General features: G+C 39.0%; 2 protein-coding genes across 2 annotated transcripts in view; one reads left to right on the forward strand and one right to left on the reverse strand.

The window, feature by feature from the left end:
* ecpas (Ecm29 proteasome adaptor and scaffold) overlaps positions 1–977 on the forward strand; it is a 62,897-nt gene extending 61,920 nt beyond the window's left edge. The window contains exons 47-48 of the mRNA XM_072914914.1: positions 340–411; positions 622–977. Of these exons, the coding sequence (XP_072771015.1) occupies positions 340–411; positions 622–761 (212 nt within the window). The 3' untranslated portion in view covers positions 762–977. The remainder of the gene's footprint in view (positions 1–339; positions 412–621) is intronic.
* A 96-nt stretch (positions 978–1,073) lies between these two features.
* smc2 (structural maintenance of chromosomes 2) overlaps positions 1,074–26,782 on the reverse strand; it is a 44,264-nt gene continuing 18,555 nt past the window's right edge. The window contains exons 12-25 of the mRNA XM_061976932.2: positions 24,158–24,296; positions 23,969–24,088; positions 17,222–17,426; positions 14,425–14,560; positions 14,233–14,357; positions 11,029–11,222; positions 9,355–9,498; positions 6,259–6,333; positions 6,077–6,196; positions 5,804–6,004; positions 4,491–4,607; positions 3,459–3,619; positions 3,242–3,389; positions 1,074–1,454 (exon numbers count right to left, since the gene is read on the reverse strand). Of these exons, the coding sequence (XP_061832916.1) occupies positions 1,293–1,454; positions 3,242–3,389; positions 3,459–3,619; positions 4,491–4,607; positions 5,804–6,004; positions 6,077–6,196; positions 6,259–6,333; positions 9,355–9,498; positions 11,029–11,222; positions 14,233–14,357; positions 14,425–14,560; positions 17,222–17,426; positions 23,969–24,088; positions 24,158–24,296 (2,047 nt within the window). The 3' untranslated portion in view covers positions 1,074–1,292. The remainder of the gene's footprint in view (positions 1,455–3,241; positions 3,390–3,458; positions 3,620–4,490; positions 4,608–5,803; positions 6,005–6,076; positions 6,197–6,258; positions 6,334–9,354; positions 9,499–11,028; positions 11,223–14,232; positions 14,358–14,424; positions 14,561–17,221; positions 17,427–23,968; positions 24,089–24,157; positions 24,297–26,782) is intronic.

The raw sequence follows: 26,782 nt of genomic DNA on the forward strand, positions 1-26,782 counted from the left end.
ACGGAATACAATGATTTGCAAATCATTTTCAACCCATATTCAGTTGAATATGCTACAAAGACAACATATTTGATGTTCAAACTCATAAACATTTTTATATATATATATATATATATATACATACATATATATATATATACATATATATACACGTGTGTGTGTATATATATATATATACATATATATATACACATATACATATATGTACACATATATATATAATATATATACGTATGTATGTATATATGAGCTCTAGTACTACTACTTCAAGTACTACCTTCTTTTTGTTGTACTTCCAAGTACTACACCCATCCCCTTCTTTTTGTTGTCTTTGAGCAGAAAACAAAAGTTACTCGTCTGTGAGGACAGAAGCTCTTTCAGTGGTGGAACTCATTGTGAAGAGAACTGGAGGTAAGAACTTGTCATTAACACACAACTACACAATAGTAGTGGAGGTAAGAACTTGTCATCAACACACAACTACACAATAGTAGTGGAGGTAAGAACTTGTCATCAACACACACACACACACACAACATCTTGATGAACACGCACAACGTAAGTGTGTGATGTTGAGCAGCATCTGAAGTGTTGTGTGTCTGAAGTGTTCTGTGTCCACAGAAAGCGAGCAGTGGGAGTGTGTGTCCTCCAGGAGTCGTGAGCAGCTGCAGAGATCTTTATCCACCCTGCAGGCCGACAGCAGACCAGACCTGAAGGACAAAGCCCAGGAGCTGCGTCGACACATCCAGAGTCAACCCTGACACGCTAACAACGCTTTTCTAGTCTTTATGAAAGAATATTAATAATAATAATGTCATTAACTGTTTGTGGACTTTGCTCAATATGGTCTTACACCCTGGATCATGTCTATGAATCATTTGTGTTAACCAGCAACACAACTTTTGTCCACACTTGAAACAAACTTGTAACTTGTCATGTTTTACTTGTTGGAATTGAAATAAAATCAACATCGATTATTTCAGTCCTTGATGACATCAGGAGGGCAAAGTCAATAATGACGAGTAGAAGAAACAACAACTACAGGAAGTACTTCAATGTTTTCATAGCAACATTTATTGGTTAAAATAATAAAAGCAGTATTCAGAAGTCTGCTCGTTGGGCAAAGACGTGCATAGAACAGTGGAAAAGGAGAAAAATAAGAAAATCAAAGACCTCCTCAGGACTATGATATCTTTATTTTGATTTTTTCCAACCTTTTTTGAATGCAAGAGTAGCCGTAACAATCGTAGCAGCCTAACAAAAACAAGTATGATACAAATGTCGAAGGAGGTCTACTTGATCCTCTTGTAGCGGACCTGGTCCTGGGTCTGGGTCTTGTGGGTCAGGTTGCTGAGGGCGCTGCGTGTCACGGTCGACATGCCGTCCACAAACTTGGTCTTGAAGAGCACGTTGGCGTTGGTGAACATGCCGTCCTTCAGGGATACCACCACAAACTGGAGGAGCAGCCATTAGGCAAGAATCAGTATCGGCAATTTTTTATTTTTTTATTATCAGCATCGGCCTTGTTTTAAATTAGTATTGGCCTTTTATTAAAATTGTTGTTTTTATCAGTATCAGACTTTTTATTTATCCTATCAGCCTTTTTTGTATCATATTGGTCTTATTTTTGATCAATATGGGCTTTTTTAGAAACCGGATATATCTTTTTTTTATCAGTATTGGTCTTATTTTTTGATCAATATGGGCTTTTTTAAAAATCATATCTGCCTTTCTTTTTTTTTTAAATCGGTATTGGTCTTATTTTTGATGAGTATCACCTTTTTATTTAATATATCAGCCAAATATCATCAGTTTTGGTCTTATTTTTGATCAGTATCTGCCTTTTTTGTATCGCATTGGCTGTTTTAAAATATGTATCAGCAACTGTATTTTTTTAAATCAGTATTGGCCTTTTTTTAAATTGTTCTGTTTTTATTAGTATCAGGAGGGTGTGTGTGTGTGTGTGTGTGTGACCGACCTGTGATTGAAGTGTGTGTGTGTGTGTGTGTGTGTGTGTGAGACACACCTGTGATTGAGTGTGTGACACACCTGTGAGTGTCTGAAGTGTGTGTGTGTGTGAGACACACCTGTGAGTGTCTGAAGTGTGTGTGTGACACACCTGTGAGTGTCTGAAGTGTGTGTGTGTGTGTGTGTGTGTGTGTGTGTGTGTGTGTGTGACACACCTGTGAGTGTCTGAAGTGTGTGTGTGTGTGTGTGTGTGACACACCTGTGATTGAATGAAGTGTGTGTGTGTGACCCACTTGTGATTGAGTGATGTGTGTGTGTGTGACCCACCTGTGATTGAGTGAAGTGTGTGTGTGTGTGTGTGTGACCCACCTGTGATTGAGTGAAGTGTGTGTGTGTGTGTGTGACCCACCTGTGATTGAGTGAAGTGTGTGTGTGTGTGTGTGTGTGTGACCCACCTGTGATTGAGTGAAGTGTGTGTGTGTGTGTGTGTGTGTGACCCACCTGTGATTGAGTGAAGTGTGTGTGTGTGACCCACCTGTGATTGAGTGAAGTGTGTGTGTGTGACCCACCTGTGATTGAGTGAAGTGTGTGTGTGTGTGTGAGTGACCCACCTGTGATTGAGTGAAGTGTGTGTGTGTGTGTGTGTGTGTGTGTGTGTGTGTGTGTGTGTGTGTGTGTGACCCACTTGTGATTGAGTGAAGTGTGTGTGACCCACCTGTGATTGAGTGAAGTGTGTGTGTGTGTGTGTGTGTGTGTGTGTGTGTGACCCACCTGTGATTGAGTGAAGTGTGTGTGTGTGTGTGTGTGTGTGTGTGTGACCCACCTGTGATGAAGTGTGTGTGTGTGTGTGTGCGTGTGACCCACCTGTGATGAAGTGTGTGTGTGTGTGTGTGTGTGTGTGTGTGTGACCCACCTGTGATGAAGTGTGTGTGTGTGTGTGTGTGTGTGTGTGTGTGTGTGTGAGTGACCCACTTGTGATTGAGTGAAGTGTGTGTGTGTGACCCACCTGTGATTGAGTGAAGTGTGTGTGTGTGTGTGTGTGTGACCCACCTGTGATGAAGTGTGTGTGTGTGTGTGTGTGTGTGTGTGTGTGTGCGTGTGACCCACCTGTGATGAAGTGTGTGTGTGTGTGTGTGACCCACCTGTGATGAAGTGTGTGTGTGTGTGTGTGTGTGTGTGTGTGTGTGTGTGTGTGTGTGTGTGTGTGTGTGTGTGTGTGTGTGAGTGTGAGTGACCCACTTGTGATTGAGTGAAGTGTGTGTGTGTGACCCACTTGTGATTGAGTGAAGTGTGTGCGCAGCATCTGTCCTATGTTCTGAGTGTGTGAGAGGTCCAGGGCGGCGTCCACCTCGTCCAGGATGTAGATGGGTGCAGGTTTGAAGAGCAGCATGGCCAGGATGAGGGACAGGGCCACCAGGGACCTTCAACACAAGGTCATCTTAGTGGGGGGAGGGGCCACAACACCTTCATCACAGTCAAACCCCGCCCACCTCTGACCCCCGCTCAGCTCAGACAGGTTCTCCTTCCAGGTGTCGCCCAGGGCCACTCTGAACTCCAGGCCGTCCAGGACGCCGCAGCCCTGTGGGGGGGCCAGCTTGGCGGTGGCCCCTGGCAGCAGGGTGGAGAAGATGGAGCCAAAGTCCTTGTTGACCTGCACACACCATCATTCATCCACGTGTGACACCTTCTTGGCCATAGGGCCGGGCCGCCAGCTGTAATACACTTTCCCACCACGTGTGGCAGTAATGACAGGAAGTCTGCAGATAAGTCGTACAGAAGTTTCTCAAGCGCAAAAATTATGACTAAAGTGGCGAAGCTGAATTTTCATTTTCATTTAGTTTTTTTAATCAATATTTATCAGTCCTTCTTTTGCAGTATGAGATGATTCATTATTTTTGTAATCAGCCCAAGTTTAATGTAAATAATCATCTTGGTGATGAACATGTTTTTATATCTCTTGACAAGGTTCAACTGTAATATAATAATGAAAAATCTCAAGTAAAACGACTAATTCAGTGTTAATATTTGAGTGAGCCCCGGGTCCGTCTGTAGTGGAAAAGGTTAAGAACCCCTGGTCTAATGTTTCCATCTTATGTTGTTGCTTTTCTACATCACTAATTGTTGTTGTTCTCACTTTGTACCTTGTTATAGAACCAAGAGGCGGCCATCTTTGTATGTTGTTCTAGAACCAAGAGGCTACAAAATGAGTTCCAAATATGCAAAATATGATGGACAAAATCTACTTTTGTTTCAAATATATTTGAAAGATATCTTTGTTAATATAAATGCAATATTGTATCACAAAGGAACCCGATGAAGTCATTAATCATTACTGTAAATTCCAAACTATAAGCCACTTTTCCTACGCTTTGAATCCTGCGGCTTATAAAACGGTGCAGCTGATAAAAGGTTTTCCCTTGCTGACGGCCAAAATGCAAATAGTTAGTTTTTAAAGACGAGCAAAGAGTGAAAATGTGTGTTCTTGTTGGCATTATGTGATCTTCACAGCTGAGGGATCTGACCTTCTGCCAGGCCAAATTGAGAGCCTCGTTCTTCTTCTGGTCCAGCTCCTCGATGGTCTGCAAGATCTTGGTCTTGTCGCTCTCCACAATCCTCTTCTTCTTCATCAGGTCGTTGTACTGCACACATGACATGCAAGTCACTCAGAGACGCTCATGAAGACTTTTCAAAACAACACATTTTACAACTCTAATTCTAGTTCTATGTGCAGGTCTCTATAACATTGTTCCTCCAGAAGATGGAATAAAATGGTTGTCCTAGTAGAGAAGATGGAATAAAATGGTTGTCCTAGTAGAGAAGATAGAATACAAATTGTTGTAGTAGTTGAGAAGATGGAATAAAATGGTTTCCTAGTTGAGAAGCTGGAATAAAATGGATGTCCTAGTTGAGAAGCTGGAACAAAATGGTTGTCCTAGTTGAGAAGATGGAATAAAATGGTTGTCCTAGTTGAGAAGATGGAATAAAAATGGTTGTCCTAGGTGAGAAGATGGAATAAATGGTTGCTGTAGTTGAGCAGATGGAATAAAATGGTTTCCTCGGGTGAGAAGATGGAATAAATGGTTGTCCTAGTTGAGAAGATGGAATAAAAATGGTTGTCCGAGTCGAGAAGCTGGAATAAAATGGATGTCCTAGTTGAGAAGATGGAATAAAAATGGTTGTCCTAGTAGAGAAGCTGGAATAAATGGTTGTCCTAGTAGAGAAGATGGAATAAATGGTTGTCCTTGTTGAGAAGATGGAATAAAATGGATGTCCTAGTAGAGAAGCTGGAATAAATGGTTGTCCTAGTAGAGAAGCTGGAATAAATGGTTGTCCTTGTTGAGAAGATGGAATAAAATGGATGTCCTAGTTGAGAAGATGGAATAAAAATAGTTGTCCTAGTAGAGAAGCTGGAATAAATGGTTGTCCTAGTAGAGAAGCTGGAATAAATGGTTGTCCTAGTAGAGAAGCTGGAATAAATGGTTGTCCTAGTAGAGAAGCTGGAATAAATGGTTGTCCTTCTTGAGAAGATGGAATAAAAGGTTGTCCTTGTTGAGAAGATGGAATAAAAATGGTTGTCCTAGTTGAGAAGATGGAATAAAAATGGTTGTCCTAGTTGAGAAGATGGAATAAAAATGGTTGTCCTAGTTGAGAAGCTGGAATAAATGGTTGTCCTAGTTGAGAAGATGGAATAAAATGGTTGTCCTAGTAGAGAAGCTGGAATAGAATGGTTGTCCTAGTAGAGAAGCTGGAATAAAAATGGTTGTCCTAGTAGAGAAGCAGGAATAAATGTTTGTCGTAGTAGAGAAGCTGGAATAGAATGGTTATGTCCTCTCACCCTCTCCTCAGCCTCGTTCAGCATGTTCATGGCTCTCTTGTTGACGTTCCTCTCCAGCTTGCTGGTGGTTTCTTGCAGCTTGTTGAGGCGCTGGCCAGCCTCGCGGGGGTTGTTGGTCTTAAAGTCGTAGGAGGAGTTGGGCTGGCCAAAGAAGTGACGCTCAGCCTGGATCCAGTCGTGCTCCTCCAGCATGCGAGTCACCTGGAAGGATGAGGGAGTGTCAGCGTGTTGTTGAAGCTTTAAAGATTGGACATAAACATTCTAAACGTTCACCTCGTCTGCTGCATTCTGGCTGTCTTTGTGGTGTTTGCTGATGTTGTGTTCCAGCTCCTTAATCTTCAACTGGACTTCGTTGTTCTGCTCACGGATCTTGTTGGCCTCCATGCTCTTAACCTGGATCATTTACAAGGTGAGCATCTCATCTGCTCTTTTATGACAGCCATGTGAGATCTGACCTTCATTTCTTTAAACTGAGCCATGATGGCTTCCTTCTGCTTGGACAGTTCCTCCTGCGCCTTCCGCACAGCTTCCTGCAACACAGCAAGTCAAGGGAAGGAACACTGCCTTACATTTCAAAGCACAAAAGACGTGACACCAGAATCCATTCATTGATCGCTGACAATTGATAAAGTGAGAGGACTTTAGGGAAGGTTTTCGAAAACCAGTTCTCCCGTTTGTGAGTGTTTCTGATCCCGTGGACACCATTGACCTCACCTTCTCCATAGTGCAAGTGGTACAGAGCTGCATTTCACAGACGGGATGACGTAAGGAAACGGGAAATAAGCAGCGCCTCTACTGTTAACTACCTTCCTAAATAAACCACCTTGGAACCTCGACTTACCAACCCCTCTATTAGCAAACTTTTCCATTTACAAACCTTTTGATTGAGCTGCACCCCTGTGAGAACCAAGTTTCTTTGGAAGGACGCCTGGCAGGCAAAATGCAGGGCACCACATTGTAGAGGAGGCGGAGCCTTCCACTCACTTCTACAGAAGACACTTCCTATTCCTGGATCAGTGTGTCTATTCCCCTTATTGACGAAGCAGGCTGAGTACCACAGCAAGGTTTAATAGGGAAGAGACTGGACTTCACTGGCAAACGATGCCAGAGGAGACCTATTGCACAGGTAGGAACATTTCCTCCCACAGGAAGGAGGGGTACAAGGGTCCTCGCTTGCTTGCTCCCTTCTCAGTCTGTCCCTACCAGCTGTCCTAAGATCCTTGTTGATGATGTTAACCAGGTTGGATTTGTATTTTTACTGTAAGATTTCACACTTTTCAATGTTTAGCAAAAGTTCTGTTGTTATTACACAGATAATTGTTCTATCACCTCCTTCTTGTATTTCTTTGATATACACCACTGTAATGGGTGGTCACCATACCAATATTTTGGTACCGGTACCAACATGTATTTCAATACTTTTCTAAATAAAGGGGACCACAAAAAATGTCATTATTGTCTTTATTGTAACAACAAATGTTAGTGTACATGAAACATATGTTTATTATTGTCATTTAGTCCTTAAATAAAATAGTGAACATACTAGACAACTTGTCTTTTAGTAGTAAGTAAACAAACAAAGACTCCTAATTAGTCTGCTGACGTATGCAGTAACATATTGTGTCATTTATTATTTTCTACACATTATGAGGGACAAACTGTAAAAATGGATTATTAATCTACTTGTTCATTTACTGTTAATATCTGCTTATTTTCTGTTTCAACATGTTCTATCTACACTTCTGTTAAAATGTAATAATCACTTATTCTTCTCTTCTTTGACACTTGACATTAGTTTTGGATGATACCACACATTTATTTTGAATGGACCGGCCCCAAAGTACATCACAGACCTCCTCCAAAGGTATGCTCCAGCTCGCGTGTTGAGGTCCGAGGGCCAGTTCCAACTTGTGGGGCCTAAAACGAGGCTTAGAACTACTTCTCTGTTGTTGGCCCTAAACTTGGGAATGTTCTGCCCCCTCATGTCAGAATGTTTGAAGTCTCGTCTTAAAACCCACTTTTATTTTCTGGCTTTTAAATCGGCTTGAGTCTCGTGGTCCTCTGTGTCTTTCATTCTATTATATTGATTGTTTTTATTGTTTTATTCTAATTTATTGATGTCTTTTATTATTTTGTTCTATTATTATTATTATTTGTTTCATTTTAAATGCTTGTAATTTGATTACTTTTATTGTTCCTTTTTTTATGTGCACACTTTTGTTGTTAAAAGTGCATTATAAAGTTAACAGTGCAGTATAAATAAAGTTAACAGTGCAGTATAAATAAAGTTGACAGTGCAGTATAAATAAAGTTGACAGTGCAGTATAAATAAAGTTAACAGTGCAGTATAAATAAAGTTGACAGTGCAGTATAAATAAAGTTGACAGTGCAGTATAAATAAAGTTGACAGTGCAGTATAAATAAAGTTGACAGTGCAGTATAAATAAAGTTGACAGTGCAGAATAAATAAAGTTGACAGTGCAGAATAAATAAAGTTGACAGTGCAGTACAAATAAAGTTGACAGTGCAGAATAAATAAAGTTAACAGTGCAGTATAAATAAAGTTAACAGTGCAGAATAAATAAAGTTGACAGTTCAGTATAAATAAAGTTAACAGTGCAGTATAAATAAAGTTAACAGTGCAGTATAAATAAAGTTGACAGTGCAGTATAAATAAAGTTAACAGTGCAGTATAAATAAAGTTGACAGTTCAGTATAAATAAAGTTAACAGTGCAGTATAAATAAAGTTAACAGTGCAGAATAAATAAAGTTAACAGTGCAGTATAAATAAAGTTGACAGTGCAGTATAAATAAAGTTAACAGTGCAGTATAAATAAAGTTAACAGTGCAGTATAAATAAAGTTGACAGTGCAGTATAAATAAAGTTAACAGTGCAGTATAAATAATGTTAAAAGTGCAGAATAAATAAAGTTAACAGTGCAGTACAAAGTTATCAGTGCAGTATAAATAAAGTTAACAGTGCAGTATAAATAAAGTTAAAAGTGCAGAATAAATAAAGTTAACAGTGCAGTACAAAGTTATCAGTGCAGTATAAATAAAGTTGAAAGTGCAGTATAAATAAAGTTAACAGTGCAGTATAAATAAAGTTGAAAGTGCAGTATAAATAAAGTTAACAGTGCAGTATAAATAAAGTTGAAAGTGCAGTATAAATAAAGTTAACAGTGCAGTATAAATAAAGTTAACAGTGGAGTATAAATAAAGTTAACAGTGCAGTATAAATAAAGTTAACAGTGCAGTATAAATAAAGTTGACAGTGCAGTATAAATAAAGCTGACAGTGCAGAACACCGTTTACGTGAGGATAAAAGGCTGAATGGGAACAGTTCTTTACTGTTTCCACCTAGACACGTAATGTGGGGACAGGCCCTAAAAGCACTTTTAAAAAGTCTAAATTCTATCACGAGGGCTACATGTTGCCATTGAGGGAAAAGTGTTGAAAAAGACTTTAAATAGAGGATCTTCAGAGAAGAACATGAAGATGACTGACTGAACATATGAGGGGGAAAAATGCCATCTTAATGTTTGCTTACCTTGTTCTGAGACACGGTGCACGCCATGCTGTCGATCTGCTCCTTGATAGCCTTGGTGGCCTCCTCTACTGCTGCAACCTGCTGCTCATAACCTGTCTGCTCTCTCTGCAGCTCCTGCAGCTCCAAGGCCACGGCATCAGACTCCTGCCCAACAAAAACCACAGCTCAGTTTACATTAGCAGTGAATCCTGCACGTTCCAGACTACCAATATTTTGGTACCGGTACCAACATGTATGTCAATAATTTTCTAAATAAAGGGGACCACAAAAAATGTCAATATTGTCTTTATTGTAACAAAAAATGTTAGTGTACATGAAACATATGTTTATTATTGTCATTTAGTCCTTAAATAAAATACTAGACAACTTGTCTTTTAGTAGTAAGTAAACAAACAAAGACTCCTAATTAGTCGTATGCAGTAACATATTGTGTCATTTATACACCTATTATTTTCTACACATTATGAGGGACAAACTGTAAAAATGGATTATTAATCTACTTGTTCATTTACTGTTAATATCTGCTTACGTTCTGTTTTAACATGTTCTATCTACACTTCTGTTAAAATGTAATAATAACCGTGGAGGGGGGCGTGGCCTGCGGGCCTGCCGCGGAACGGGGTGTGCCAGGACCGGCCTCGAAGACAGCGACAGGTGAGTGGATGGCCCAGGTGGGCCTTATTATCTAATCACCTGTCGCCTTTATTAGCAACAGCCGGGATGAGACACGCTGTTGGAGCCGGAGTGAATGTGAGCGAGAGACGGACACGAAAAGACAGTTGCTGGAAAGCAAAACCCCTGCACTAATTTATAAAAGTAAAACAGTGTTGTAACCCTGATCCGGGCTCTCATGCCAGTGTTTGGTGGTCTGAGGAACCCACTGGAGGGCAACCTCCACAATCACTTCTTCTTCTCTTCTTTGATACTTTACATTAGTTTTGGATGATACCACAAATCTAGGTATGGATGTGATACCAAGTAGTTACAGGATCATACATTGGTCATATTCAAAGTCCTCATGTGTCCAGGGACGTATTTACTGACTTTATAAACATATGATTTTTTTTTTTTAAAAGGAAAAAAGATTTTGTGACGATAACAAATATCGATCATAGTAGTATCGACTAGATACACTCTTGTACTTGGTATCATTACAGTGGATGTCAGGTGTAGATCCACTCATGGCATTAGTTTACATTGTGACGGCGGTGAGCTATTGTATCCTCCTACGGTGTGTAGTGAAGCATGTTTAGCTATTCCTCGTCCTCCGGTGATAATGATACTTGTAAGAAACTTACTTTATTGTCACCATGGAGGCCAGGATGTTAGCCATGTCTTAAAGCAGCTCTTCCTGAGGGTGTTTCAGTGTTATAACTTCACCTTTATCTTTACTTTTTACACCAAAATGCGTCCATTCTCCCTTTTCTGTCCACACACTGTGTCTGCTTGTAAGTACTCCGTGTGTGTGCACTACCCAACATGCTCCTCTGCTCGTAAAGCCAGTAATGTCATGACGTGATGACGCGCCGTCATGCCCGTTAAAAAAAGGGGGTGCGAACCGGTACTTTTTAGAGGCGGTATAGTACCGAATATGAATCATTAGTATCGGGGTACTATACTAGTACCGGTATACGGTACATCCCTATTCTAGACAAATAACGATGTGTTGTGTACCTGCTGCTTCTGTTTGAGCTTTTTGTTGAAGGCGTCTGCTTTGGCCTTGGCGGCGTTGAGCTTCTGCTGGGCGGCCTTGAGCTCCTTCTCCCTCTCGGATTCTGCATTCTTCATCTTGTTCTCCAATACCTTGTACTTCTCCTCCGCACGCTTCTGTACGTCCTTGGTGACACACAGAGTCTCCTCGCTCTCCTCTGGTGACACAAGTCCAATTAAGATTAAGTCACATCTCATTACTAGAATTCAGGGATTTTTTTCAAAAAGAGAAACATTTTTGAAAAAAAAAAAAAAGGAAAACTTTTATGAGCATGAATTGCTGTCACGCAAACCCCAAAAGAAAATGTTGAAAATCAAGACTACTGTACATTCTTGACTATACGTCTCTATTTTTTCCTACACTTCGCACCCTGTGACTTAAACAGTGCGGCCGATTTATGATTTTTTCCATCGCTGACGTCTACGATGCAAATAGTTTTCATAAAAAACAAGCAAAGGCACTGAAAAGGTGTGTTATTGTTTGTGCTGTGGCGCTATCTTTTGGACCAGTTTGCTCACTGCAGGTGCTGCTGGGTGAATGTCTGCAACTGTTTAAAGCTTTGAACTGGAAGTATAAGTGCCGTTTCGTCTTCTAGTCATAACATTTCTACTGGTATGGCTTCTTCATTCATCACTCCAAGCAACGTATGTACGTTTTACAATATAACTAAAACAATTCTTACTTATTAAAGTGTCCCATGTGTGATGTCTGCAGGAGTGTTTTCATGCATATTTGTACGTGCTACCGTAATGTAATCAAGCGAGCGTCGTTAGCATTAGCTAATATGCTAACACTTTTACAAGTGTCTGTGTTAGTATTATTAACTTACAATGGCATTATTTTTGTATTTTAAATTCCCCAAAACGTCACCGTGGAGTTATTGAGTCCGTTCAGCTGATTGGAGAGCTCGCTTCCACAGCTTGTGGGTCCATGACCATGACTGACATTTTGTCTGATTAACCGTTTTACTGCCGTGTTACAGACAAGGCAGGTAAATAAACATTTACAAAATCTTTCTGTGTAAATAACTAATTTCACAACATTGGCGGCGTATAGTCCGGGGCGGCGTTGCTCGATTATGCCAGCAACTCCAGGGTTTCAGGTTCGACTCCTGCTTTCGCCAACCTGGTCACCGCCGTTGCGTCCTTGGGCAAGACACTTTTCCCACCTGCTCCCAGTTCCAACCACATTGGTTTAAATGGAGCTTAAAGATGTAGATCATGGGTTTCACCATGTAAAGAGAAAAAGCGCTTTATAATTCACTTCACTTTTCTTAAAAAATGTAGTGGGTACGGCTTGTGGTATGCGCACTTAAGTCCGGAAAATACGGTACATTGCCCACAATTGGGTGCATTTCTACACTATATTTGACCTTTTTGACACTTACATGTCCCATGTAATGTAGCACACCATTTTATTAGATCATTTACTAACATTATTATTACTGAAAATGTCACCTTCTATAACAAGCATGCAAAGTATCAGAAAACGTTTCCCATTTGGCAACTCTATCCCGTAGCCACGCCCCCTCAGGTAATATATTTCCTGTGTCGTGACCTCTGTTTACAATCCGTCACGTCAAAAATATACTTTCTCCCTGGCTACTAATAAATACTCTACAACTAACAGTGTTGGGATTGTAATCATCCAAATATGATTAGCAACACGGTGGACAGCCGTCAACGTTGTGGCTTGGAGGCGACAACATGTGGTTAGCTAATTAGCTAGCTTGTTTCTGTGCTCCTGATCGTCTCCCCGTCCTGCAACTCAGTGTTAGAATAATTATGTGTAAGTTTCCACACAACTCTTATGCTTGAAGGCCGTTGCTATAGTTATTATCAATTGTGCTGAAGTTGTACTTTTCTATCTGTGTAAAGGGACAATTTGCAATCTTGGTTTGCAGCCGTCTCTTATCAGTGTTTGTGTCCAGAACATCAAGTACCGTGACGCAGACAATGCAGAGACAGGGCGATATCACGACTGTCAGCACATTTGCATTTCTGAATAATCATACAGTATATTGTGTTTAACTGGGGCTGCTGAAATAACCCCCCTTCCTTCAGAAGCAGCCTCAGTGATGTAACCAGGGACCTCCCAAATAAATACAGGAGCACGTGGGCTGTGCCTTAGAGTGTAGGTCGGTTCTGTAACTGAGTGCGCAGCCCCAAACGTCTCTCCTCATTGAGCCAAATTGAACTCTGTCCCTGCATGATTCCTTGCTTCTTGTCTGTTTAATAGATGTCATCAGTGTTTGAACCTGACATCTTCTTGGTCCTTCAAGCCGGATTCCAACACGTCTGACGATTCCAGCCGGGTGAGTAAAACCAGAAGACCATGGCAAACATCTCCCATTGAGAAGCTGCTTTTCTTCACACCGGCTGGGATCTGAGGATTGACGGGGAAAACCGAGGACAAGAGGGAGGAACGCAGATTTCAGTGAGTCCAAATTTAACTCTGTCTCTGCATGATTCCTTGCTTCTTGTCTGTTTAATAGATGTCATCAGTGTTTGAACCTGACACTCAGTGCGGTGTTTAGGCAAGAGGAACAGCAAGGAACCTGTGGCTGAGGTTAGCCTCCAACAAATTTTCTTTAAATCCTATTTTTATTGATAATTTACCGTATTTTACGGACCATAGGGCCCACCGGATTATAAGGCGCATTGCCGATGAATGGTCTATTTTTGATCATTTTTCATATATTAGGCGCATCGGATTATAAGGCGCATTAAAGGAGTCATATTATTATAATTATTATATTTTTCTAAATTGAAAACACTTCCTTGTGGTCTACATAACATGTAATGGTGGTTCTTTGGTCAAAATGTTGCATAGATGATGTTTTACAGACCATCTTCAAGCCGCTTTCCGTACTAAAACATTTTGATAGATTTTTGAGCGCCGTGTGTAATGTTCTATATTTTCAATGAAACATTTAAAATGCTGGTGTTGTTTACTTGAGTCGTTTTGCCATCATAGAGGCAAGATACACTTATCTCTTATGTTTGACTGCCATCTACTGGTCACACTTATTACACCATGTACCAAATAAAATAGCTGTATTAGAGAAACGTAGAAGTGGTATTATAAGGCGAAAATGAACATTTAAAAACGCAGATTTCTACATTTTTGCAGTAATTTCACATGCCTGAGAGTTAAATTGTTCTCACCAATGGCCTTGTGGAGCCTCTCCAGCTCCTCCTGCTGCTGGTGGAAGGAGCTCTGTTGTAGCTTGGCCTGCAAGATCTGCTCCTCCTCCACCTTCAGCTCGTGCTGCTGCTTCAGCTGGCGGTGCCTGGAGGAGACAGGATGTGTAGCAAACTTCTACAGAGCACGTGGTCAACATGAACTTGTGTCCGTACTTGTCCGCGGTTCCCTTCAGGCTGGCCAGTTGTCGCTCTGTGTCCCTCAGCTGGGCTTCCTTCTCATTCAACTTGCCCTGAACCTCCTTCACCTCCTGCAGGCTGGTCAGCACGGATGCACTCTGTGAGCGGGCTCCTGGAGGAGGAGAGGCAACGGACGTTAGCTCCAAGGACATGACTTTAGCTAAATGCCATCCAACAAAGATACTCATTTACTGAAATGATCATGCAGAAAAATATCAATAAACTAGATTCATTCATTCATTTTTTATTTATCTCCTTCATTGATGTGCATTTTTGATCAATACACAATTAAACTTGAGCAACTAAACACATATTTACACACCTATGAAGAAAATCTTATATTTCCTCCCCCCTTCAACATAATAAGTAGTCTTATTTAATGGTTAGCCCAGATTCAAGAGCATACAAACCAAACAAATACATCCAAATATAATGAAAACAAACAAAAAACACACACAAAAAAAAACAAGTGCAAAACTTCATGAAGTACAAACCGAACAAAAAAAGTAATATACACCTCACGGATGATACAAAACAAATACAAAACCAGACAAAAAATAAGTAAAATAATAAATATAAAGCAAAATGTAAACACTTAAGGCTGTCCATATGATCTTATTGTTCTGTCTTTATATATTTATTTCAATTGGAATATATTTCTACAATCTTTTATCTCATTGTAAAGAGAATTCCATAGACAAAATGCAACACGGAACGACACAGGAAGTCCTTCATACCGACAGCCATCAGACTGTATAATGCATATTTTTCTTTTGACTGTACATGTACTGCAAATGTATAATGTATTTATATTATTCACATGTGAATAATGCTGTATAATAGACTGTATTCATATTATTCACATGTAAATAATGCTGTATAATAGACTGTATTTGTTATTCACATGTGAATAATGCTGTATAATAGACTGTATTTATGTTATTCACATGTGAATAATGCTGTATAATAGACTGTATTCATATTATTCGCATGTGAATAATGCTGTATAATAGACTGTATTCATATTATTCGCATGTGAATAATGCTGTATAATAGACTATGTATGTTATTCACATGTGAATAATGCTGTATAATAGACTGTATTTATGTTATTCACACGTGAATAATGCTGTATAATAGACTGTATTAATGTTATTCACATGTGAATAATGCTGTATAATAGACTGTATTTGTTATTCACATGTGAATAATGCTGTATAATAGACTGTATTTATGTTATTCACATGTGAATAATGCTGTATAATAGACTGTATTCATATTATTCGCATGTGAATAATGCTGTATAATAGACTGTATTCATATTATTCGCATGTGAATAATGCTGTATAATAGACTATGTATGTTATTCACATGTGAATAATGCTGTATAATAGACTGTATTTATGTTATTCACACGTGAATAATGCTGTATAATAGACTGTATTAATGTTATTCACATGTGAATAATGCTGTATAATAGACTGTATTCATATTATTCGCATGTGAATAATGCTGTATAATAGACTATGTATGTTATTCACATGTGAATAATGCTGTATAATAGACTGTATTCATATTATTCACATGTGAATAATGCTGTATAATAGACTGTATTAATGTTATTCACATGTGAATAATGCTGTATAATAGACTGTATTCATATTATTCACATGTGAATAATGCTGTATAATAGACTGTATGTATGTTATTCACATGTGAATAATGCTGTATAATAGACTGTATATATATTATTCACATGTGAATAATGCTGTATAATAGACTGTATTAATGTTATTCACATGTGAATAATGCTGTATAATAGACTGTATTCATATTATTCGCATGTGAATAATGCTGTATAATAGACTATGTATGTTATTCACATGTGAATAATGCTGTATAATAGACTGTATTCATATTATTCACATGTGAATAATGCTGTATAATAGACTGTATTAATGTTATTCACATGTGAATAATGCTGTATAATAGACTGTATTCATATTATTCACATGTGAATAATGCTGTATAATAGACTGTATGTATGTTATTCACATGTGAATAATGCTGTATAATAGATTGTATTTATATTATTCACATGTGAATAATGCTGTATAATAGACTATTTGTTACTCACATGTGAATAATGCTGTATAATAGACTGTATTCATATTATTCACATGTGAATAATGCTGTATAATAGACTATTTATGTTTTTCACATGTGAATAATGCTGTATAATAGACTGTATTCATATTATTCACATGTGAATAATGCTGTATAATAGACTATTTATGTTTTTCACATGTGAATAATGCTGTATAATAGACTGTATTCATATTATTCACATGTGAATAATGCTGTATAATAGACTATGTATGTTATTCACAAGTGAATAATGCTGTATAATAGACTGTATTCATATTATTCACATGTGAATAATGCTGTATAATAGACTGTATTTATATTATTCACATGTGAATAATGCTGTATAATAGACTGTATTATTCACATGTGAATAATGCTGTATAATAGACTGTATTATTCACATGTGAATAATGCTGTATAATAGACTGTATTTGTATTATTCACATGTAAAAAATACCTAAGTGTTTATTGTCTATTGTGAGCGAACTGTGGTGCTGAATTTCCCCCAGGGATCAATAAAGTACTTTCTATTCTATTCTATAACTATTTGGGCTGGCAGTAATGGCCTTGGAACGTCCTGAGAAACGTTTTATGCGCGCCTTCTTCCTCCTCCTCCTCCTCTCACCTCCACTCAGAGTTCCTTGTGGGTCAAAGATGTCTCCTCCAAGAGTGACGGTCTTGGTCATCACCTGCTTGTCAAAAGCCACCCTCTTGGCATTGTCCAGGGTGTCGCACACCAAGGTGGAGCCAAACACGTACTCCATGGCTTTGCGGACGTCCGACTCGTAGCCCACCAGTGACAGAGCTGTGTGGACATTGTCTTCTCCCACCTGAAGGAGGAGACGGCGAGTATAGACGTTGGTAAAGAAAGCAAAAAAAGAGTCTGCCTCCAATGACGCTAAGCAAACAGCCTTTTAAAGTGTCTTTTGCAGTTACTTATTTTATTCAAGAGGAGACTGAGGGCAGCAGGAAAGGGAATCTCTGCAGCAAAGTGTGGACTATGGACTTTAATACTACAGATGTCAAAGCTAATATTCACATGTGTTTATCAGGCATTTGAACTTAATGAAAAAGATTGAAAATAAGCCAGGGGTCTGGTCCAGCCAGGTCCAGGGTGGGGAAGCTCCTTGTTTTTCAGCAATTGAACATGCAAAAATTTGCACACAAAAAAAAGCACCATTTAATAATGTTTTAGTGTTTAAAGAATTGAAAAATTGTCAACAGAGTTGACATAAATACATACACAATTCAGTCAAATTAATCACTAAGTCTGTTTCAGTCACTATGTTATTTAGTCACTACAGTAATTGTGCTCACATCCACAGGAACCACATGGGTTAGCCTACTCTATACAGTATTTACAACCTTACTAGTGTTCACTTTACAGCCAGAGATGTTCATCTACGGTATTTATTTACATTATTTACATATTACTATGTCTGTTTCAATCACTATGTTATTTAGTCACTACAGTAATTATGTTCACATCCACAGGAACCACATGGGTTAGCCTACTCTATACAGTATTGACAACCTTAAGGAGCCATATGTAATAATGTCATGTCAAGTCATCATTAAATGGCCCTGATATGTCAAAAGGCATTAATAAATCATCTTCTTTTCCAATACCTCTATAACTGATAACAGTAAATAAATAAATGATAAATGGGTTATACTTGTATAGCGCTTTTCTACCTTCAAGGTACTCAAAGCGCTTTGACAGTATTTCCACATTCACCCATTCACACACACATTCACACACTGATGGCGGGAGCTGCCATGCAAGGCGCTAACCAGCAGCCATCAGGAGCAAGGGGTGAAGTGTCTTGCCCAAGGACACAACGAACGTGACTAGGATGGTAGAAGGTGGGGATTGAACCCCAGTAACCAGCAACCCTCCGATTGCTGGCACGGCCACTCTACCAACTTCGCCACGCCGTCCCCCAGTAGTTCATGTGCTCATTTCAAAATTAGATTTACAGCCCCAAAATATTGTTATTGTTTTCATTTTGATGCCCCGCCCTCCACCTTTTTAAGGAACTCAAAGCGCTTTGACACTATTTTCCACATTCACCCATTCACACACTGATGGCGTGAAAGGTATGGAGACCGCCAAATCACATGATGAAATAATTCCTCATTAGTGTATGAATGTTGTGCACTACATGTACCAAGTTATATGGCAATCTGAAAGGTTTGAAACTGTAGCCTATAGGCATACCTTGGTAAAGTGTCTCCTCTTTAGTTTTGGGCTTACATTAGGCTGCTTAGCACGCTCTACTTATTTTCACCAGTATAACCATTGCTAGCGTTGGTTGTAGTTGGTTTTAGTCTTTGTTTTCTGATGGTGCTGACAATAACCATATGATTGTTGTCATATTGTACGCAGGCATGGCGTACTTCTTCCTGAAAATAGCCTAATTTCTGTGTCAAATGTGTTGGTTAGAGATTTGTTATTGACAAAACGCTTGTCAGCTATTATGGTCCCAGCACCTCAACCCCTAGTAAGAGGCAGTGGAAGTTTGAAGTTCCTTGGAGTAGACCAGTCCATCCAGCTGGATTCGGCTGCATATCTGGCAACCTCAGTCATTGAGAGAGGGAGGCGACTACAGAGTTTTGACCATGATTGCAGTACCATTTCTGGCCACACTTTTAACAGTGTTCACTTCACGGCCACAGATGGTTCATCTAGTTATTTACACATTACTTTGGCATTTTTGTTTTGATGGCTCTGACATGAGCCTTCCTGGCACATTTCTGAGCAGCTTGCATTTTCCTTTTTTTTTCCTGCTTTAGTGGATTCTGACTTGGATTTTATAGCCAATTTCTGTCTCTTCGACTCCCTCTCCACTTCTAACTGCTCCAAATGCAAAAATCATAAAGAGAACAAACAATGTTTATTCTATTAGCTAATTTCCTTTATCTGAATAGCCATTTGTGATTTATAGCATGAAATAACAAATACGTCGTTGTTTATGTTTCAAAATGATTCAACTATTCAATGTCAAAATATAATGAGTAGAAATAATGAAGAAAATGTCAGCTACTGTTTTGTTGTAAAACACCAATGAAAATGAAAGTTAGCATTTAGACAGGCTATACTGTAGTAAACATGTCTGCCACAATCATGTGTGTTCTTAAATGTGTATTCCATTTTGGATTTGGTCTTACATGTAAACAAGTCAAATGAATGTTTTATCCAGACGCATACATTTGTCCAAATGTGGCCAAGGAGAAACATTGTGGATTTCCTGGACGTGGTCTACAGCAGTGTTTTTCAACCTTTTTAGAGCCAAGGCACATTTTTTGCATTGAAAAAATGCAGAGGCACACCACCAGCAGAAATCATTAAAAAACGAAACTCAGTTGACAGTAAAAAGTCGTTGTTGGAATTGTTGGATATGACTTTAAAGCATAACCAAGCATGCATGACTATAGCTCTTGTCTCAAAGTAGGTGTACTGTCACCACCTGTCACATCACCCCCTGACTTATTTTGACTTTTTTTTGCTGTTTTCCTGTGTGTAGTGTTTTACTTCTTGTCTTGCGCTCCTGTTTTGGTGGCTTTTTCTCTTTTTTTGGTATTTTCCTGTAGCAGTTTCACGTCTTCCTTTGAGCGATATTTCCCACATCTACTTTGTTTTAGCAATCAAGAATATTTCAGTTGTTTTTATCCTTCTTTGTGGGGACATTGTTGATTGTCATGTCATGTTCGTATGTACATTGTGGACGCCATCTTTGCTCCACAGTAAGTCTTTGCTGTCGTCCAGCATTCTGTTTTTGTTTACTTTGTAGCCAGTTCAGTTTTAGTTTCGTTCTGCATAGCCTTCCCTAAGCTTCAATGCCTTTTCTAAGGGGCACTCACCTTTTGTTTATTTTTGGTTTAAGCATTAGACACCTTTTTACCTGCGCACTGCCTCTCGCTGTTTCCGACATCTACAAAGCAATTATCTACCGGCTGCCACCTACTGATATGGAAGAGTATTACACGGTTACTCTGCTGAGCTCTAGACAGCACACACACTCAACAACAACACATCATTTGCAGACTATAATTACTGGTTTGCAAAAAATATTTTTAACCCAAATAGGTGAAATTAGATAATCTCCCACGGCACACCAGACTGTATCTCACGGCCGCGGCACAGTGGTTTAAAAACACTGCTCTAGACAGCACAGACACTCTACAACGGCACATTATTTGCGAATTATAATTATTGGTTTCAAAAAAATATTTTTTTGACCAATTAGGTGAAATTACATAATTTCCCACGGCACACCAAACAATATCTCACGGTACACTAGTGTGCCGCGGCACAGTGGTTGAAAAACACTGGTCTGCATCACTAAAAGAAACATTTAAAGAAGAGAATCCCATCTTCCACTAGTTTTTTCAATATATAAATCACCCTCTTGAATATTCCCTCTTCTCTTCTCCGACTCTCTCCTCGTCATTTGAGATGTGTGTTTTGATGTCGCCCTCTCTTGCCTCTGATTGGCCTGTCCCTAATGTTTTGCACTAATCTTAACTAGAGATGTCCGATAATATCGGCCGATAAATGCGTTAAAATGTAATATCGGAAATTATCGGTATCGTTTTTTTTATTATCGATATCAGGTTTTTTTTGTTTTTTTTATTTTAATTTTTTTATCAAATCAACATAAAAAACATAAGATATTTACAATTAGTGCACCAACCCAAAAAACCTCCCTCCCCCATTCACACTCATTTACACAAAAGGGTTGTTTCTTTCTGTTATTAATATTCTGGTTCCTACATTATATATCAATATATATCAATACAGTCTGCAGGGATACAGTCCGTAAGCACACATGATTGTGCGTGCTGCTGGTCCACTAATAGTACTAACCTTTAACACTTCATTTTACTCATTTTCATTCATTACTAGTTTCTATGTAACTGTTTTTATATTGTTTTACTTTCTTTTTTATTCAAGAAAATGTTTTTAATTTATTTATCTTGTTTTATTTTGTTAATTTTTTTTAAAAAGGACCTTATCTTCGCCATACCTGGTTGTCCAAATTAGGCATAATAATGTGTTAATTCCACGACTGTATATATCGGTATCGGTTGATATCGGTATCGGTAATTAAGAGTTGGACAATACTGGAATATCGTATATCAGCACAAAAGCCATTATCGGACATCCCTAATCTTAACCAATGGTGACTCATCATAGTAAACAACAACCAATCATGGATGTTCTTATACGTAAACCAACCAATCATCATTGATGTATCGTTTTCCCCTGCCCGTGGAGTTGCTTTGCTACGTAGCTTCATACCTGCCAACTTTTGAAATCAGAAAAACCTAGTAGCCAGGGTCCAGGGGCCGCAGGCCCCGGTAGGTCCAGGACAAAGTCCTGGTGGGGGGTTTAGCCCCCCGACGCAAAATGATTATTAGCATTCAGACAGGTTAAATGTTGCTAAAACCATCACTTTTCTATCAGTCACAGTGACTTTTCAAAACAAAAATATTACAGCAAAAATCATATGGGTTGATTGACATGTTTATTCTGTAAGCTAACTTCAATAGTTTGAAATTATTTTGACAGTTAATGCCAGTTATCCTGTCAACCTTTCACAAGACTTCAATTTGTTAATTGAAAGTATAAACAGTATAAACACTTTTTACAGTAAACAAATGGTAAAACAGTACTAAACAATTCCATTAAAAAAAACATTGGTGTCATTATTAACTTTCTGTCCAAGCTTGTATAATCTACTGCCTTGATCAATTGTAAAACATATTCTGTGCCTAAAATTCACATTTCTATCACAATTATCATACTGTAAACATGGTAAGCTAACTTCATTAAAATTAATAGTCCTGTCAATAGCATGGAATTACAATTCAAATGTAGTTTTTTTGTAAGCCTTTCAAAAGAATTCAAAATATGAAAAATTAATGAAAATTAATTTAAGCCATCAGACACTTGAAAAGTGGCACATCACATCTCTAATGTAATCATTTTAACTTTTCAACAGAAATAGCACTGCAAAAATATTAAGGACATACTTCTGTATTTTGGTAGTTATGCTGTCAACATTTAACAAGATTTCTTCAACTTGGACTTGAAAGCATAAATAGTATAAACACTTTTAACAGTATAACAGTACTAAACAATTCCAAAAGATAACATTGGTGTCATTACCTTTTTGTGGCTAAAATCCAAATTTATTATATCATGTCCATGCTCAATTATTGCCTCCGTAAATAAAACTTCGGCATTTATCACATCCAAAGAATCTGTTTGGGCGACGAAAAACGTTGAAAGTTTTCCACTTGTATCGCTAGCAACGGCATTAGACTTGTGTTTTTTTGTCCCAACGTGGTCTTTTACATCGCTAATTCCTCCGTGTCCGATCGAAAAATCTTGTCTGCACAAGGTGCAATTCGTGTAGTTTTCACCCTTTTTGGAACGGATAATTATTCCCGGATAGGCTTTTGAATATTCTTCACGGAATGACTGCAGTTTTCTTTTCGGTTTAAGACTCGTTTGCGATTTTTCTCCGGCTGATTCCATGATCGTTCGCTCGTTTGGAAACAATGGCCTCGTGCTTGGCAGCGGTGCTATAAATAGCCTCGCGCATGGCATTCGGAATGGCTCGATAGGAAGTTACGGGAAGCAGTGTCAATTGTCATTGTTGTTACGCGATTTCGTGAATAAAACTTTTTTTTAAATATTTTTTTTTAATTAAGGAAAAAACGTATTTTTATCACTGCAACCGTAACCCGGAATAGGTTGATGAAAACCGTACTAATTACGGGAAAACCGGAGTAGTTGGCAGGTATGTAGCTTCCATTTTTAACTTCATCATTTTGAATAGAAAACCACAGTTTTTACCACTGGATTATAAAAAAAAAACGTACTCATTAAGGGAAAACCGTAGTTGTTGGCAGGTATGGCAAAGATTTTAAAGTACCAATGATTGTCACACACACACTAGGTGTGGTGAAATTTGTCCCTTGTTCACCCCCTGGGAGGTGAGGGGAGCAGTGGGCAGCAGCGGTGCCGCGCCCGGGAATCATTTTTGGTGATTTAACCCCCAATTCCAACCCTTGATGCTGAGTGCCAAGCAGAGAGGTAATGGGTCCCATTTTTTTATAGTCTTTGGTATGACTCGGCCGGGGTTTGAACTCACAACCTACCGATCTCAGGGCGGACACTCTAACCACTAGGCCACTGAGTAGGTTGTTTAACACACATTGTAGGTAAGAAAAATAGAGGGAAAACAGAAAATATTTTTTTATATTTTTACAGAGATAAAAAAAGACGGATTTCCGACCGTAGGCTGAAAAATCACAAGCCTGCAAACAAATAAACACCAGGTAGTTAATATTTTCCTACCAAGTTCTTGGCAGCGTTGACCACTCTGTCAGTCAGCGTCTTGGCGGAGACTTTGTTGAGGGGAATGATGGTGTATCGCCGCTGCAGCTCTCCCTTGTCCAGCAGCTTTTTACCAGTCACCTAGCAAGCCACAAAAGACTTCAATATGACAAGAAACGGCAACAAGTTGTGTAGAAATAGCACACTCGCCTCCGTGTCGACCACGACGTTATAAAGCCGTCCTCCGGCTACCACTTCCAGGGCGGTGGCATAGGATACATCGCGGACGGAGATCAGGTTCGCCACCAGACCCTTCACTTTGCTGCGGTCCCATCCTCGTTCAGGATCCCTGGAAGCACACAGAAGGTGTGTCACTACAGAAGTTCAAAAACACTTTCTAATTCATGAGTATATTTGTAAGACTTGTATAGGACACAGAATGTATTTGTTTTCACCAAACAAGACTAACTCTTCAAGGTCTGCGCTCAACTGAGTGTCTGGAAAGACATCATTTTGGTTATTATTTATTGGTATTGGACCTGATGATTAAGAGGACCTGTGATGAATGTCATCCTTTCTGACTTATAAATGTTGTTGCAATGTCAGATGGTTGTATTAAATCAGGGGTGTCGAACCTGTTTTCATGGAGGGCCACATCTCAGTCATGGCTGTCCTAAGAGGGCCGCTTGTAACAGTGAATGTAAGAATATAAAAGTATAATCGCCTCATTATATTATTGCCTATGCATTTGGTTATTTGATTTGTGTATTTACCGCATTTTTTGGACTATAAGTCGCTCCGGAGTATAAGTCGCACCGGCCGAAAATGCACAATAAAAAAGGAAAAAAACATATATAAGTCGCACTGGAGTATAAGTCGCATTTGTGGGGGCCAACAGCAAGAATATACGTTTGAAAGGCAATTTAAAATAAATGAAGAATAGTGAACAACAGGCTGAATAAGTGTACGTTATATGAGGCATAAATAAGCAACTGGTATGTTAACGTAACATATTATGGTAAGAGTCATTCAAATAACTATAACATATAGAACATGCTATACGTTTACCAAACAATCTGTCACTCCTAATCGCTAAATCCCATGAAATCTTATACGTCTAGTCTCTTACGTGAATGAGATCAATAATAATATTTGATATTTTACGCTAATGTGTTAATCATTTCACACATAAGTCGCTCCTGAGTATAAGTCGCACCCCCGGCCAAACTATGAAAAAAACTGTGACTTATAGTCCAAAAAATACGGTACAAATTGATGGATAACTTGCTTAGGGGTAATTAGAGGTGCTAAAAATTGTTTCTTATCACATGCGAATCATGATTTTTTTTTTGTAATTTTCAAAAATCTTTTTTTTTTTTTTTGATGAATTAATTAAAAAAACAAAACATTTTTAAGCCATCTCTATGCTTACTTGGTGCGTGTATGTGTTGTTAAGGTGTTATTATTATTATACTAAATAATACATTGCAAAAATCAGTTTGAATGGAGAATCGTGTTGAATCGAGTATCAATTGTGAATCAAATCCTCACCCCAAGAATGGCAATGGAACGGCGAGGTGCCCAAAGATTTACACCAATAACAATTGAATATTTGTACATATATCAACGTTTAAAACATATGAAATTTCATGTATTACGTAAAAAGAAATTCTGTCAAAATGGAAACAATGAAAACATTTAGTAAGAAAGATGAAGCATGCACATTATTCACAGGCTTTCGCGGGACACTTTAAATGACGTGTCGGGCCGGATCTGGCCCCCGGGCCTTGAGTTTGACACCTGATAGATTGATTGATTGAGACTTGTATTAGTAGATTGCACAGTACAGTACATATTCCGTACAATTGACCACTAAATGGTAACACCCCAATAAGTTTTTCAACTTGTTTAAGTCGGGGTACACGTTAAACAATTCATGGTAAATTCAAAGTGTCAAGTCATAAGGTTCATGCATTTTGCATTTAGCTTTGGATGCCTCTGTTCAGTTTTGTAGTCTGGCTACGCCATGACATCACCACGAGGTGAAGAAACGTATTTAGACATGAGGTCACACTCTCAGCCAGAGGGGGGAGGAGATCCTCCCCATCTGCTTCAGGCCATGAGCAAACACACAACAAAGGTAAGATCAAGTACTGCATTTTTCGACTATAAGGCGCTCTTAAAATTCTTTAATTTTCTCAAAAAACGACAGTGGCGGTGCACCTAATGTACAGATATATTCTAGTTATGCTTACCGACCTGGAAGCCATTGTATTTAGTACACGGTGTAATAATAAGTGCGACCAGTAGATGGCAGTCACACATGAGCAACACTTGAGAGATGTGTGGACTGCAGGTTGACGCCCCTGTTCAATAAATAAAGTTAAAGTACACACACACACACTAGGGGCGGCATGGCGTAGTGGGTAGAGCAACCGTGCCAGAAACCTGAGGGTTGCAGGTTCGCTCCTCGCCTCTTACCATCCAAAAATCGCTGCCGTTGTGTCCTTGGGCGGGACACTTCACCCTTTGCCCCCGGTGCCACTCACACCGGTGAATAGAATGATAAATGATGGTGGTGGTCGGAGGGGCCGTTGGCGCAAATTGCAGCCACGCTTCCGTCAGTCTACCCCAGGGCAGCTGTGGCTATGAAAGTAGCTTACCACCACCAGGTGTGAATGATTATTGGGTTCTACATGTAAAGCGACTTTGGGTACTTAGAAAAGCGCTATATAAATCCCAGGGATTATTATTATTAATAGGTGTGGCGAAATTACTCTCTGCATTTGACCCATCACCCTTGATCACCCCCTGGGAGGTGAGAGGAGCAGTGAG

This window comes from Nerophis lumbriciformis, linkage group LG16 (genome assembly GCF_033978685.3).
Source record: "Nerophis lumbriciformis linkage group LG16, RoL_Nlum_v2.1, whole genome shotgun sequence".
In the NCBI taxonomy this organism is placed as follows: domain Eukaryota; kingdom Metazoa; phylum Chordata; class Actinopteri; order Syngnathiformes; family Syngnathidae; genus Nerophis; species Nerophis lumbriciformis.